Source organism: Seriola aureovittata, chromosome 8, assembly GCF_021018895.1.
Source record: "Seriola aureovittata isolate HTS-2021-v1 ecotype China chromosome 8, ASM2101889v1, whole genome shotgun sequence".
NCBI lineage: Eukaryota > Metazoa > Chordata > Actinopteri > Carangiformes > Carangidae > Seriola > Seriola aureovittata.
The window spans coordinates 2,559,577-2,576,184 of record NC_079371.1 but is presented as its reverse complement, the minus strand read 5'-3'; the positions used below and the strand labels follow the sequence as shown (position 1 = coordinate 2,576,184).

The 16,608-nt window shown below is 43.6% G+C and overlaps 1 protein-coding gene across 1 annotated transcript in view; it reads right to left on the bottom strand.

The window, feature by feature from the left end:
- The window catches only part of LOC130173516 (complexin-2), a 38,626-nt gene that overhangs the window by 6,415 nt on the left and 15,603 nt on the right, over positions 1–16,608 (bottom strand). The window contains exons 2-3 of the mRNA XM_056382872.1: positions 9,060–9,246; positions 19–194 (exon numbers count right to left, since the gene is read on the bottom strand). Coding sequence (XP_056238847.1) covers positions 19–194; positions 9,060–9,090 — 207 coding nt within the window. The 5' untranslated portion in view covers positions 9,091–9,246. The remainder of the gene's footprint in view (positions 1–18; positions 195–9,059; positions 9,247–16,608) is intronic.

Here is a 16,608-nt window from a genome sequence, read left to right as displayed (position 1 = left end):
CACTGAGTGTTTTCTCACCTTGTCCCTGATGGTCTGTCGTACTTTTTCCCTCTCTGCTTCCATGCGGGCGTGTTTGGCCTTCCTCTCCTCCTCCTGCTGCCTCAGCGCCTCCTGCCGCTCCTCCTCCTTCTTGGCTGCATCCGGATCCTTCTCTTCCTCCCCACCCAGCATCTTACCCATGTCTTTGGTGGCTCCTGGACAGTAAAAAAAACAAAACATGGATATCACAGTTAAACATGAGCTGCTTTCCAATCTGGGTACGTTTGTCAGGACATTTCATGTCAGATCTAAACATCTCTGTGGCTTCAATACTCCAGGAGGTCGATCTTCTGCTTCCGTACTCCACTGTGCGTGTAGAGAATAAAGTGGTACTACTTCAGTACCAAAAAGTAAAACCATAGGAATGGAACAAGCAAACTGATATTGCATCATATTGCAGCCTTGGACAGAGCTACCGATACACAGCGATATTGCAGTACGTCCACCTGCTATACTCAGGCAACACTCTTGAATTACCCTGCAATTTTCTCCCCCTGTACCTTTTCTTTAAATAGTTTGTAGCAGCTGGAGGTGTTGTGCTCAAGGACACTTAAGAGGTTGTAGTTACTTGGAGAGGAAGAACATTTGCTTCCTTTCCCACAGCCAAGATCATGTGATAAAACCTGAGCTTAAGTCAAGGGTTAAAAAACAAGGAAATTCATTCCTTCTGTCAAAGATTTGCTAAATTCATACGATATATACAAATGAAGTCATCAAATAACAGACCACATACACACTGACACCCACGCGTGTCATTTCCAACTATGAAACACTGTCAGCAGTTCTGGGGATTATATGTTGACAGTGTTTCCTGAGGATCCTTGAGGCGTCTTGGAAAACAAGAAGGAAGAAGAGGAGCCAGCTGGAAACGCTTCAAAGAACCACTGAGACAGAGGAAGACACATTTCTTCCATCCGGTGTCAACCATCTGTCGGCCCTACCTTTACCTCAGCATCCAGGCAACACGCTCACTCTGATTTATACCTGAATGATTACACCTAGATTAGTGCAAGTGATATGTGTTCGCTTCATGGCACATTACAGGGAGAGGGCGCTGTACTTCAGCAGGAGAGCTAAAGCTTTACGAGTGTCGGGTCACTGCAAATGGTGGAAACTGGAGTTTGAGGGCTAAACGAACTATCTAAACTAGTGGTGAAGCAATCAATTGATTAGCCGATTGAAAGAAAATGAAGCAGCAGCCATTTTTATTAAAACAATTTAAAGTTATTTATAAAGTAGAAATGCCAAACATGCTCTAGATTCAGCTTCTCAAATGTGAGAATTTGTTGCTTTACTCTGTTTATATCGATGTAAATTCAATATCTTTGGGTTTTAAACTGTTGCTTGGACAATAAAGGCAATTTAAAGACATTAGCTTGGACCCAGGGAAATTGTGACAGGCCTTTTTGACTATTTTATTGCATTTCATAGAGTGATTAATTAAAAAATAACTGACATGTTAATTGATAATGAAAAGGTGCTGATGATGGCGGCTGGACTGGAGGTTCTGGGGGGTTAAATGCACAGAGGCTCCTGCACAGTGGTCCGCTTCAGTCGCTGCTCTTACACCAGACTCACCTCTTTATCTGTGACAGAAGCTGCTTCCTAGATGTGAAAGCGACTCCCTCCGGCCTATCGATAATGCTGTTGTTGCCTCCCTTTGATCGATAGTAAATACAGGACCACCTGAGAGTGTATGAATTATGGATCCTCCGGCGGAGAGAAAACTTCATCTGGGTATTGATCTGCCTCTGCCGACCTAGTTTGCCATCCAGTGGCTTTTTTTAGCCAGAGCCAGAATCAAGGCTAAATATGTTTCACCACTGAGGACAGTGTTTGAGGGAAGGCAAACGTATGAACAATGAAAAGCTGTGTATTTTCCGCATCGTCTCCCATAGGCTCTGTAGCTGACTTCTACGCAGGACACATGCTAAAGACAGGCTAAGTTACGCTGACCGTATTCCTGTTTTAAATGCCTTACACAGTGGAGACTATCCAATAGCAACAGCTAATGGACGGTTTCACTAAAATGTGGTGCAAACACATTTATAATTCCCAGTGGGTTTTCTACCTGTCCATTACACCAAGATAGCTGTGTTCATGTTCCCTCTAAAACTAATGACGAAATTCCTGTAAGCCTCAGCTAATGAGGCTAATGATCATGCAGTGTGGCAATATTGAGCTGATAACGCTCAAAGACATTCAACGCCAATATATTTTTTAAATAGTTTCTCCCTAAAACTTCTGCACATAGCAACTAGAGAAGGTGGAAGTTTTGGTCAGTTCATGACTGACAGAGAAGTTTGGGAACCAGAAATGTCATTAAACATTAATGTTTCCGACATTGTTATTGATTACCCACCCATCAACCTTCACGGACATATTGTGGTCATTTAGTGTTATGTGGCAGTAAAAACCTGAGTTACTGCCTCTTTAAGCACAAGAGAGAACATTTTGGAGTAAATGGCTCTGAAGAAATGTGGCTTTAAGGACTGTGTGGTTCCCTCTTGGGTTTTTGGACCCAGGGGTGGCCGGTCCTGTCGCTCTGCAGCAGACTCACACAGTGGTACTAATTGCCCTGCTGCGCTTTGTGGTGGCAGAAAACCCGAGGATGACAAATTAGCTCACAGATGGTGGTTGGGTGGGTGGGTGGGGGCCCACATGTTCTCCAGGACTCACTGGGGAGCCGGGTTAAGGTCAGACTGTCCGTTGTGTCGCTGTGTTAAAACAGTCAAACACACCGTATGTACAAGAACTATGCGCATGTGTGTGTGAGCAAACACCTAAACGGTTTCCCTGGATTACAAACGTCTGTTTTCCTAAAGAACGAGACCTTTTAAGTTATGATCCATGAGAGGTGTACAGGAGGAAATATGAGGATCTATGTCATTTGAACAGCTGCCTGTGGAGATTACATTTGGTGGTCCACGTTCAGACCGTCTTTAACCCGGATCAGGGCCAGACCGTTGACGGCAGGAGTGCAGATTCAGAGGACGCCAGGAATAAAAGAATTAAGAATATGATCAATTAAAGGATGTACAGACTCTTTCTTTGGTACAGAACATTTCATGACGATGGTGAATGAATTTGGAAAGTCATTAGGTAGGTAGATCATACATCCATCCATCCATTCCCCCTCCTCTGTCCTTCTCATGTGACCTCTACTGCTCCTTGCCCCTCCCCCTCTGTTTTTGTTTCCCTTCTCCTCCATTAAAGTGATATTTCAGCACTAATTTGATTCAGTGGTCTTCTTCTTCTTTCATCCTCCCACCTCCATTCATTTATCTCTTCTCTTTTTTCTTTCTTCTTTTACTCAGAATTTCGTTCCACCATTTGATTCCCAACGATCACTTTAACGCACTAACATCACTGCAGTTAAGACTCATTTATTCCACGTCTTTTCTTTCCTTTACTTCTCGTCTGTCTCTGTCCATCAGTCCGTTAGAGGCCAGCTGACGGATTTGCTCGGCAGACAAAGGTGGGCAATTCGAGGTTAAGTGCGCAAACGGCCCCAGTCCTCTTGTTGTGCATTCAATCGCTCATTACTTCATTCAGTCTTTCCATGGGCCGAAGGGGTTTTTAATGCACTAAAGCTCTCAATTTGAAGAGGCGGAGATACGGTGGCATTACGGGTCCAGCGCAGCTCCTCCAGCGCTTCAGCAGACGCCCACACAAACAAACACTGGGCAACGGAGAGCCCCCGAGGATGAGATTTGATTGATCAAGTGGATTTGGTTGACGCTGATTAAGGAATGAAGTGAATAACATCCACTCCAAATGTGAAAGTGCATCTTTCTCTCTTTATTTTTCACTTCCATCCACACTAATTACGGCTCTCTGTAGATACTCGTGAACATCTGAGAGCCTGCACAGCGGGACTGTAGTCTGCAGAGGCTTTCAGAGGAGCTCATGAAATCATGTTTCAGCTGAGCTAAGAATCTATAAAACATTAAATTATGTTCCATATTTTGTTAAAGCGTTTGCTTTTCCAGTAATAGAAAGAGAGGAGGTTATTTGTTAGTGAATCGTGTTGGTGTTGCTGGAGCAAAGACTCCCCGGGTAAGAGGTTAAATAAATGATCATCTCGAGCCGCGGCCGCAGAGCGAAGACGGCATCTCTTGGACTAGAAGATGTCATATAATATTTATCTGAAAGTGCAAACTGGGCTGTAACATGTCTGAACCAGTGCGGCCCTGCACCCAGTCCTGGCTGCTGGAAGGCTGATCACTACTGTCCAGAGAGCAGGGCACAGAGATTTTAAAAAAGAGAGAGAATAGAAGAAGTAAAAGGTTAGATTAAAAAAATGATGGAAGTGAAAATGAGTGTGTAGCATGGAGTAGACCAAAACAGTTTCTGTACCAGGCTGTAAACATGTTTGTTTCTGCTGGAAAGTTGGACGTTTTAACATGGGAGTCTATGGGGATTGACTCGCTGTTGGAGCCGGACTCTAGTGGTCGTTAGAGGAACTGCAGCTTTCGTGCACTTCTGAGTCTGGTTCGTTTATCAGCCCCAGATGTTTCTGCTTGTTGCTGCATTTTTTGGGATCGGTGTGATTGTCGGTTCCTCAGAAATCATCCGTAAACTACGTTACTGCTGCGAAGGCGCTCAGATGTTCATGAGTGTCTTCAAAGAGCTGTAATTAGTGAAGAGAAAAGGGCGAAATAAAGAGAAAAGGATGCACTTTCAGACTAAGATATAAAGATGCTTACTTATTTGCTGTATGGAGACACACTTAACTCACATGTTAGTTTTCTGCAGCATTTCTTTCAATGGGACGTATCAGAGGAGAAGAAGTGTAAAGGGAAAGTAAAAAAAAGAAGCAGAGAGGAGGAGGCCTGATGACAGAGAAAATGAGGATGGTTAGGAGGAGAACACCAGACACAGGAAGTCAGAGAGACAAGCCATGGACCATTTACTCTCCCCTCCGCCAGCCAGATGGATAGCAGTGCTGCTGGGTAATTTGTTAGGGGTGGAGGGGTTTGAAAAATGGAGCTCATTTAAATAATGAATGACCTCCACTGCAAAAGTTACGCCCTCATAAGTCACATGAGCGGCTGGACCGACTGCTGCATCGATCAGATGTTCGGGCGGCCTCGTGGTTACGTCACTGGATGGTCACCCGTCTCACAAACCCACAATGTTCTGCTGAAGTGCTCTTGAGCATCGTAATCCGTGCGGTTCTTTGTGTGAAACAACTAATCAACCTGCCCGCCGCTTCCTGTTATTGCACCTTCCTCGCTCCCTCGTCTTCAACCCGCCTGCACAGGAAATGAAACAGCAACCTACACTCGCCTGGTCAGGACCGGGGTCACGCCGATTCCTTCACAGATTATCTTTATATAATCTTTAATTTGAGAAAGAGGGCGAGGTTCACATGTTTGATATCCTGCTGAGGTCAGAAAAGGAAGGAAGTAGATATCAGGAACAGAATGAATGTTTTCATGGCATCTTTCTTGAGACGAGTGGGACGTTCGGAGTCTTAGAGGTCGCATCTTATATGTAAATAACAAATGTCAGATATGCACACGACCAACATCTGTCACTTTATATTTGCTCACTCATGCACTCTCGTGTGGCAGCGTTGTAAAGTAATAAAAGAATTGTCTCTCAAAAATCCCTGAATATTTTTTGACAATTTAAATTAACTTTGATCTTTGCTCATTTAAAATGCAGCAAAACAAAAACAAAAACTCAGGTGTATTTAACGTGTCGAAGAGCAGCAGGTTGGTCAAGGTGAGGGTGCTACCAGCCCATGAGTCCGCAGGTCATCTGTGCAGCAGGTTATTATGACCCATAGTTACATTTTGTTGCTAGGCGACATCTAGTTGTCGCAGTAATTATGACAGGAGCGAAGGGAAAAGTGAGGTGAGGTAGTCAGGAGGCGGTTGTGGTGGATGGATGAATATGACACGGGACAGCGGTGTTCGATTCCCGTGTGAAAAACCAGCTGTTTATGTTGTTTCTATTTTCCATGACCGCTCGACAAAGTTAACCACGTTGTTATTATAGTAACCATGACAACAAAGATCGTCTCACGTTGAGGAAGTACTGATTTTAACCCAAATCACAATATTTCCCGAAAACTTAACCAAGTAGTTTTTGCGCCTAGATGTGACCAAGCCATGACTGTTTATTACCGTAACCATGGCAACAAAGTTAGTACCGTGAGTACAGTCCTCAATAACGCGGAAACAACATGGAAATTCACTCCGATTATCGGGGGAAGGCCACAACGTACACAAGCAGAACAACGTTAACATTTAGCATGTTAGCGTAACATATTAATATCAAGATGTTAAGTTGCATCAAATTACACCTTAGTCATCAGGATCTTCATTTGGAGACAAAGTTTCTACCACATACAGCTTCACAATTCCCATAGCCACTAGTTTAAAAATAAAAACAGTTAAGTGAGGTCCACACCCTGGTCCGTGGATCCAGCACGCCGTCCTGGACTGATTGATCGAACACAACGTGGAAACTGTGATGAATCCGATTTCTAATTAAACAACCAGTAAATACAATCTGTGGCCCACGGCTGAAATCTATACTCTCAGTCTGCACCAATGAAAGGTTCAGGAGGTGTCTAACATCTAATGACATTAGCGAGGGCCTGGATCGTGTGTGTGTGTGTGTGTGTGTGTGTGTGTGTGTGTGTGTGTGTGTGTGTGTCGGGCTAAATTAGATAAAAGTTTGAATGCAGCTAAATTGGACAGAGAGGACGGCTTTGTAGGTGTTTGTGTGGATATCGAAAGCTCCCGAACAGCGACTAAATGGACCCAGCGCTCAAACCGTTTTCTTACTTTTAAACTGGTTTATTTTGTAAATCCGTAAAATATCGAGTTAAAAAACAAGACAGATGTGAAAATCTTATTTGGTTTGTGCCTCCACAGTCTTTCCTATGCATGAGAAAAACACTGCAGGGTTGTTGTTAGATTGATATCCTGACACGCCCACCTCAACACAACGCTCTGATTGGCTGCGGTACACTTCATCTCCTCATTCTCCCCCGGGACTCTACCACAAATCAAACCTCATCTGTGTGTGTGTGTGTTTTGTGTGCTTTTCTTTCCCTCAGTGCATGTGTTTTTGGATCTGTATTTGTGTGTGTGTGTGTGTGTGTGTGCAGCTGCTTGTATATATTCATGGATAACCAGCTGTGTCCCAAAGAAATAAATGCCAGTCTGTTCCAGGAGAAAAGGTCACAGCACTAGACCGCACCTCTCCAGGAGGTAAATTACAACACTTCAACCTGGGATGGATGGACGGGGGGCGGGGGGCAAGGGGGGGGGGGGGGGGGGGCGTAGAGGGGTAAACTGCATTACTGTAGCTTATAACATGCACAGAAGGAGGGGTTGGTGGAGAGAGAGAAAAGGTGGAGGTTGTATGATAGAGTCAAAGTAAAGAGAAAATAAATGTTACAGCCTGTGACACTCACAGTGGAAGAGATGGATGGATGGAAAATGGAAGAAGGAGCAGGACCTGAATGGACTAAGATGGAGGAGAGTACGGTGCAAGGAGAGAGCGTGACGGAGGGATGGAGAGAGGGGAGGTTTCCCCCGTCCCCGGCTACACCGGGAGAGACAGAGGGACAGATTGATGGATGAAGAGATGGAGGGAGACCCGACGGTGTTCAGACTCGGCGTGATGTGAATTTTCATCCGGTACGAATTCGACTTGTGGTTTTTTGGCAGTTCGGGTTTATAAACTGACAGCGAGAGTGAGGAAACTGTAAAAATCCTCAAATAAATATGTGAAACAACAGAAATGTCGTATTTGCATCACATTTTCTACGTTTTTTTAATCATGATTTTCATTTTCTTTTTCAGATCTAACAACAACTTTTGGGTAAAATTTGCTCAAACTTGACTTACTGTTAGCAAAGAAGCAGCTCCCCCTGGTGGCTCAGCAGACACCACAACTAGAGATCTTTACTCTTAATATGAACGCAGCGCAGTGGCAACAGGAAACAATAACGTCCAATCAGAGCTGAGTATGTAAAGTTCACATTTAACATTTAATCCATCTGCAAACTTAAGGTCCGTGAGGAGCACGTCTCATCGTTTTCATTCAGCAAATGGAGCCGATTCAGCTGACACATCACATGACCCAGAGCTCTATCTTAGGTCACATGACCACTTGTTTCCTCTGCAGCTCCATTTGCTGAATGATTATTGTAAAATTCAGTTTAAAGGTTCAAAAGCTTCTTGAGGCGCAGGCTTCTTTATGTTGCTCTTGTTGAACGACTCCGACCTCCAATGTACAAGTCACCTGGGATTCACATGAAAACCAGGGGCAATAAGGACTGACACATTATCTCGATGAGTATTCTGTGAGGGACGGACATGAGCTCTCGGTTGAAATTAACCAATAATTAGGAACAGGACTGATACACATCTCCTCCGTCTGATGAGCTCGGCCCATTTTAAAACAAAACTACACTCGGAAAAGACTTTGAGAACGTGAGTCGCCTCTAAATTTGTTAATTCTGTATCAAAATCCTCATAATAATGTAAATGTATTGAGACACATGAAGCAGATTTTTCAGTATGTCGTAGTTCATGAGAAAATCCTTCATAAAGAGCTTTTTTCTTTCTCCTTTCTCCAACAAATATCACTAAAAAACACAAAAGATTCTAAGCAAACCAATAAAGAAAACAGATATTATTTCAGGGATTCAGTCCTGCGATTATTTATATAAAGCTTTATAAACTAAAACTACAGTAACATCTGTGACAGATCTTTACCTTCCTTCCGGTACCTGCTTGTTGTGGACTGGATGTTGTAGTGTAATGTTAGTGAGATGGAAAAGCACTAGAGAAAAAGACTGTTCTGTGTTGTCACGCACAAAAAGTTAGCGTGCGGGCCCCTTCTCCACTGCAGCGCCCTCGAGCAAAACCCCTTCACCCTCAATCACTGCAGTGAAGCTGCTCAGTGGGAAACAGCCTCCATGTGTAACTCTGTGAATCGTCTCAGCGAACACTCCCCGGATAAACAACAGCTACAGTCGGAGAACTCACCACCTAGAGCTTGTTTCATTACGAAATCCATGGTTCCTGCTGATTGGTACGGTTGTTCTTCTCAAAGCCGAAGAGAGCTGAGCATGTAGCCACCGAGCCGCGGGATCTGTGGGCGTCTCGATCCGTCTCGCTTTCCCCCTTTTCCTCTGTCGTGATGCCGAGCGTCGTCTCTGACTCTCTGCTGGACCTGAGGGGAGAAGTTTGAGATCATTTAATACACGGCTGATCAGACTTGACTTAAGTCACGTTCATCAAACAGCTTCAGTGCCGCTGTAAACAGGAACTCTTTCCCGCTATAAGAAAGAGCTGAGTTTGCAATTTTGTCTCCAGTCCATCAATAAAGACGCTGAATACAAGGATGTGTCGAGCCAGACGGCGGAAGCGGATCACGCTGATGTTAAAACAACAGATAAGTGGATCTTCTTAACACTATTTACCCCCGTGACAGGAATCCTGCAGATCAATACTGAGGCCGTTTGCAGCGAGTGGCCGTTCTGCCTGTAACTCAATACCAGCGGATCAGTCATCTTCTGTTGCTAACTGGTCATGAATATTTCACGGCAAATGAAATGATGGTTATTTTCATCTAAAAACGTACATGACACACATCCAACATCCAACATCTCCAGTTTACAGACTGAGAATAAATCTGCTTATATCCCTCCATACACATGTGGAACATAAATATCCACACTTGCACCGTGTGCAAAGGAAATCCTCTCCACAGCAGAAGAATAGTCACATCCATATTTTCTCATTAATATTTCATAAACCACGGCGGTCACACTGTCTCAGTTTCTGAAGCTACTTCCCCCCATTTCCATCTTTCCTGGAAATACAATCCATTTGTGTGTCATTCTGTCTTTTATTGCAAGACCGCCTCAATGCACAAACACCTTGAATATCTGCTGCCAATTTCACAGCAGTCCATCTGATACGTGTCGGGATATTCCCGTCTGAGCCACGCACGTCAACCCCCCCGTCACCAAAGTCTGCAGGATTCATCCTCTCCACAGCGGTCAATCCTCCGCGTGCTGAAACCAGCTTTGGCTAAAAATGCACCTTCATGCTCCATAAGCCTCATTCCCCCTTCTGGACTTCCTGGATCATATTTCACCGTCTCACTAGAACCTGAAACAACACGAAACAACACCAGAGCGGGAAATCCAGGAGCCGATTGGTGCTGGTCGTTACATGTTCAAACTGTGGGAGGTTGGGTGATGATTCTTGCCCTTGCTGCTGCTGCTGCTGCTGCTGCTGCTGCTTTACTGGCTGGTTGGAGGCAAAAGCCTGAGCAGAGAGACTTGGGCTGCAAGAAAACGGGTGTGAAAATCTTTCAGCCTTTGAATTTGAAGTTGGTTTTCACATTGTTTTTGGACAGTGGTGATTAGAGCGACTGCAGCTGCCTTAATTACTGCTGGTTGCTCATTGGTTTATGTTGAAGGTGAAGCCCTGTGCTGTGCTCCTGTATCTACCTGATAAACTCTTCCACTGCACCTCTGTCAACCCAGATGAAATCTCCATTTATTGCACCTGGTGAACCAGAACAGCATTTCCATCTTGAAGCAGGATCCCTCCCGCTCTCCTCGCCGAGCGCCCCGGTGTCATTCCGCTATGCCAATATTTGCCGGTGCTGAATGGAGCCGGGATGAGACGGGGCGGCAGATTGAGCTGCACAGCTTATTCTGGGAGGCAACAGGGGAGACGAGGCCGAGAGGGATGACAATCCATTTGTAACTGTGACCGAGCGCTTCAGGGGGTGAAGCACCTCATTTCCATAAACACACACACATGCTGACACACACACGCACACACACACACACACACACACACACACACACAGGATTTCAATAAATGGACCACAAATGTGTGCTGATGCAAAATATGAAAAACACAAAATGCTACACACTTAACCTAAGCTGTGTGTGTGTGTGTGTGTGCGCGTACATTACTGAGTGTGTGTGTGTGTGTGTGTGCGCGTACGTTACTGAGTGTGTGTGTGTGTGTGTGTGTCCATATAGAAGCCCCATAACCCTAAAAAGGTAAGTGGTATGGCTAATGAATGAATGAATAAACAAACGAGGATGTACACACACACACACACATACACACACACACACGACGGGATAATGACAGACTCATGCTGTGACTGAAAAGTCTGCAAACGTATTTACCTCCTGATGGACGGTGTTTGTTGCATGTGATCTTTCTGTGTTTAATTAAAACTGCCACGAGGAGAAAAGACTGTGATGTGAACAGAAGCGTGATCAGTGATAAAATAAATGTTTGAACTGATCGTCAGCAGATCTCTGGCGTCCCGTGGCGTCGGACACTCAGCGATTTGTTTGGCTGCCTTTTTCTTGCCTGTTGCTGGCCAAACTAGTCACTGCGTTTCCTTTATTTGAAGCTGATCAGATTTTCTCCGGCGAACAGAACCTCAGAATCAGCCCTGAAGTGAGACTCAGACGTATTTATCTCTTTCATTTGGTCCTGCTGGGACCGTGTGATCGTAACGCCCCCCCCCGTTCAAGGCCACTTCTTGTCCCGTCTCCTATTTCTCACAAAGTGCTACATAACCCCAAAATCCTGAAACATGAACCTGCTCTTGATATTAAAGTCGTCTACGAGTACGAACACGTGAAACACGGAGTCGAGGTGAACGTGACCGACTGAACGCAGCACGAGTAAAATCCAAGATAAGAAATGATGAATCCAAAAAAGTATATACCTGAGATTTCTCTTTGTAAACATCCCAGCATTCACTCTGAAAGGTCAGAGGTCACGGCCGCTCGTCATTCAGCTATTGTACTCATTTAAAATGCGTCTTCATGCGGCAGAAGGAAAAAGAAAACTTTAACAAACACTGAGACATTTTCGCCTCTTGGATCGAAAAAGAAGAAGAAGAAGCACAATTGTCTTCTACATTATTTTATGTTTCTATATTTGTTGTTACATTGAATTTTGCTGCTGTGGTTTCATGTGTGTGTGTGTGTGTGTGTGTGTGTGTGTGTGTGTGTGTGGCCTCTGGTGTTTGTGGTCTGGCAGCAGAACATTTCTCTTATCGTTACAGAAACAGACTCAAGGACACGTTAATGGAATAAAGGAAAGATTCTGCTGTCTGACAAGGACATCTGGAAGAGGAGGACACACACACACACACACACACACACACACACTTCCATATTCCGTATTGATCAGTGGATCTCAGCCTCTGTGACACCGTCACTATTGAACTTCTTCTTCTATACATTCAGTCACGTGTGCTGGTAGTTTTCTCCTCAGGCAAAGGAAGTGATGAGTTCAATGTTTCCGGTTTTGGTTGGAATTAACAGAACTGCACTTCTCTACTCCGCTAAACTCCTCAGAAACAGGTTTTTCTTCTCCTGGCATCTCTTTATCTCTGGCATCGTTTCTCTCCGTCTCTCCCTCAATGACTTTTGTTATCTCGCTCCATCCTTTCTCTCGCTAATTATCTCTTTCATTTGTTTGTCTTCTTCCTCTCTCCTTTTTATTGCTGCTTTATCTCTTGTTCTCCTACAGCTACACACAACAACCCGACAACACACACACACACTAAACACACACACCACATCTACATCTACTCTTTCTATGACTGAACCATCTGTTGCACAAACACACACAGGAAGCTTATTATTTCTAAAAAGGCAAACGATGTAAAAATGTACTTTATACATATTTTATTTTTATAGTTCATGCTATTTAAGCTAATTATTTGTTTTGTCTTATTCTATATTTTTATCTTCAACGTTTGTGCCACTACGGAGATGCTCTAAATTACATAGCTGTGCAATGACCAATAAAAGTATTCGGTTCTATTCTATTCTATTATATTCTATTCTATTCTATTCTATGAGCTAATGACTGAATGTTGACTCACTGTGCCACTGTCTTAAAATAAAAGGGAGGATTAGACCATTAACTTTTGAACTTTAGCATTAAAACGGCTGCAACTAATGTTTTCTGGGTCCAATCCAAAAAATCTATATAATAATAAATTGAGGAAATTACAAAATGATTTAATTAGAAGCTAAATAAAGTCAAGATTTGACATTTTTACCTGTTAATCAGTTAATATTTTAGTTGTTTTATCAAAATTGGTTTTTTTTTTAGCTTTTAGGTGTTTTTTTAATCTTTATTTTATTTATTCAATTACATGTACTGAGCATCTTCAGCACAATAAACTACTGTCTTATGTTAATTATCTATTTTATTGTATACTGAAATTTAATTCTGATATTATTTGATGTCAAAATGTGGCTTTTCTTTGTAAATTGTAAAATCTTATTTCTTATGTTACTTAATTTTTTTCCCTTGACTCGTTCACTATTAGACAACAGGGACATTTCCGCCTTCGCTGACGACATTTATAGATCGTTTTGAGGAAATTAAAGGTTCATAAGAAGCGATTGTGACAGATTTAAATCAGTGTCAGCTGGTAATCTCTCCAACACAATAAACAGAAACACAACACAATCTGAGAAGCTCCTCCATCTGAGGACGACAGGAATAATTCATCACGCTGTCATCATGTGATGGAGCGGCGTCGCTACCTGCCTCCATGTACATCAGAAGCCAGAGTCCTGAGCGGCGGCTCGTTATGTAAGAGCGTTATCAGTGGGCGGTTGGCGTTGGACTGGAAGCTGAAGCAGCTCTCCAACATACTGAACTTCTCCATTCTGGTGATAGTGGAGGGGCTTTAAAACCTTACATAACCCCTCGCTTTCACACAGGGACGGATATACCATACAATCACTGACAGCACCCAAGGGCAACCCCCCCGCCCCCCTCTTTCCCATCCCCCAGCACCCAACCATTTTCCTTCCATCCTCCACCACCCTTTCTTCTTCTTCTTCTTCTTCTTTTTTTAATTTCATAATCCAGGCGCTGGCAGCGGTGCGTGATGTGGGATAATGTTATCAGGGCCGGGCAGGACGGCGCGCTGATCCTATCCAGTTAATTGGAAGTTGTTTCCGAGTTTCGCGGCCGGAGACGGGGACGGGAGCAGCTCGGGAAGGCAAACATTAGTCCGTCAATGTAACATGTTAATGACAGGCGAAGGGAACGTGTTATAGAGGGAAGGAAAGAAGGGGGAAGAAAAAGAGGGAAAGGCTTTAAATGTGTGTTACTTCAGTTCAGAGATGACAGGTCCATTACAGGAGCTACAGCCAGTGTGGAGCGAAATACTGGATCCAATATGCAATGTTCTTGTGACATACTGCTGCTGTCATGCAAAAACTCATTACTACATTTCTGCTGATTTTCTTTTTTTTTAGCTTTAAAGGATAAAGCTGCTGGATTCTGCATATTTCTTAATGTCAGCAAATCCAGTGAAAAACAACAACAACAACGTCTTAGTCCGTCTGATTCACAGACAGTAGTGAAAAAACACCAGTATGGTCCTTTAAGTAACATTTAATGCAACATTCCCATCACGGTTTGACCGACCACATCTGTCCTGGATGAGCACGACTTAACGCTGGACACAAGACGAAGGTCTGGATTCATCCTGACTCCAGGAAACTTTGCCTCAACCCCAAGATCTTAGTCCAGCTTTTGGTTCTTGCCCCTCAGAAGATCAAAATGATGCTTAAAGTTCCTCCAGTGTAAAGGTCTCTGTCCATGTGTAGTGTGATTATAGATCAGGTCTAGCTTCTATATTATTATTCAGAAACTGAGCCTTAAAACCAGCCGTCAGGACTTCTGGAACTTTGTGATGTCACAACAAAGCAGTCACCAAGCCCCGCCCACCTGGACCCACCATCCAAACCTTCTAATGGATCAACACTTCAAATAAAACACAGAAGAAGAAGAAAATATGGAGCTTTAACAAAACAGAAGCTGAAAATCTAACGAGCTCTAACGTCTAGAGAAAGTCCTCCTCTGAAGAATCACTTACCGAAGATAAATCACAGGTAAAATGCTCCTGTCCCCTTTAACCAGTTTTCAAGGACAGATGTTAAAAACCAAAAGTCACTCACACACACACTCACTCTGCTCCCAGCGAGCCTTTCACCCTGCGCTTGATGAGCTGACCCTGGGGACGCCCGGCCAGACCTGAACGGGAAAATCAATACTGAGAGCTGGACGGACGGAACGAGACGGATCCCTGACAGGTGCTGCTTTCGCACCATGTTAGCATGAGTCCACCAGGACGCTCTGTCTTCATCTGTCACGGCCGGGGAGCTCAGCACTGTGCTGTACCACTCTATACAGGACCAGTAGTATTACCAAGTCATATGACCATTAACCAAATCTTCAGTCACGATCTGCTGTTGTTTACGGACGACCAAGGCTGTGACAGGAAAAAGTAATAAAGCAGTTATTTAATTACATATTTTAATAGGCTTTAAAAATTAGAATTGGAAAAAGAATTTATAAACCAAGCCCACAGTGTCACAGAAAGGCTAACGGGAGAGGCTAAATGACTAAGCTAATCGTTTAGGAAAAAGAAAAGCAGCTGGAAAAAGGAAATGGAAATTGAAGAGGGAATCCAGGGATGTATATTAGTTTTTCTTACTGGTTTATTTAATGAGTGTTTTGTGCTGTTTTTCTAAATCCATTTTTAAATCATAAATATTTATTGACGGGTCAAATTCTTTTTCCAATTCCTATTTTTTATTGACTATTAAAATATGAAATTAAGGAAATGCTCTATTACTTTTCCTGTGACATGTCTGGTCCTCCACAGTCGTTGTAAATAAAGAGTCAAAGACAAAAGTGGAGCAAAGAAACAGGAAGTTCGATCCCAAGCTACAGCTCACACCCCAATAAATAAGTTAGGTTAGTAAACGAGGTGGAGAAACATTTCTCACTGTAGTTTTTCCTGAGCAACACTCTCTGAACAAACTGACACATTCATGATGCAAAAGTCACCAAAGACAGAAAATACATTTTGGAGACGCTGGCGGATGAATTAATGATGAGCCGCTGACGCCGGGCCTCGCTCTCGGATCTGCCAGGCAGTGATGACATTATTTATTCATGTGACTTAGTGGTGATAAATTATTCCCTCAGTACAGGCTGGAAGGCAGAGGGAGGGACACATGACTGCGTTACATTTTTCTCCCGTAGAGGTGACCGACCCGCCGTGGACGCGCAAATGGAGCGCGCTGAGAAAGCTAATTTTAACTTGCATATTTTATACTTTAATAATAGTTAAGATCATTATGGCACCAACTTCCTGCAGGTGAGAGACGATGACGGATTAAATGTGACGCCATTTCTTCACGTTCTATTAGGATCAGTATTCGTGGAGACGGCCCTCCTGAGTAATCGCTTTGAATTCAGTCACGGTCAGAACAGCTGTTTGTACGTAAATTAAATTATCGTCTGACGAATCAGTGGTGGACGGGTTGTGTGGTCACAATGTCCAGGCAGTCACCTCCACCTGCACCAGGCAGGAATATTATGACCCACAGTGAGTTTAGATATGAAACTGTTAAAGCCTGGAAACGACGCTGATGTGAGTCTGAACTCAACAAACAACAAGCTTGTTCGTTTTTCCATCTGCGCTCCCGGTGAATGGCGG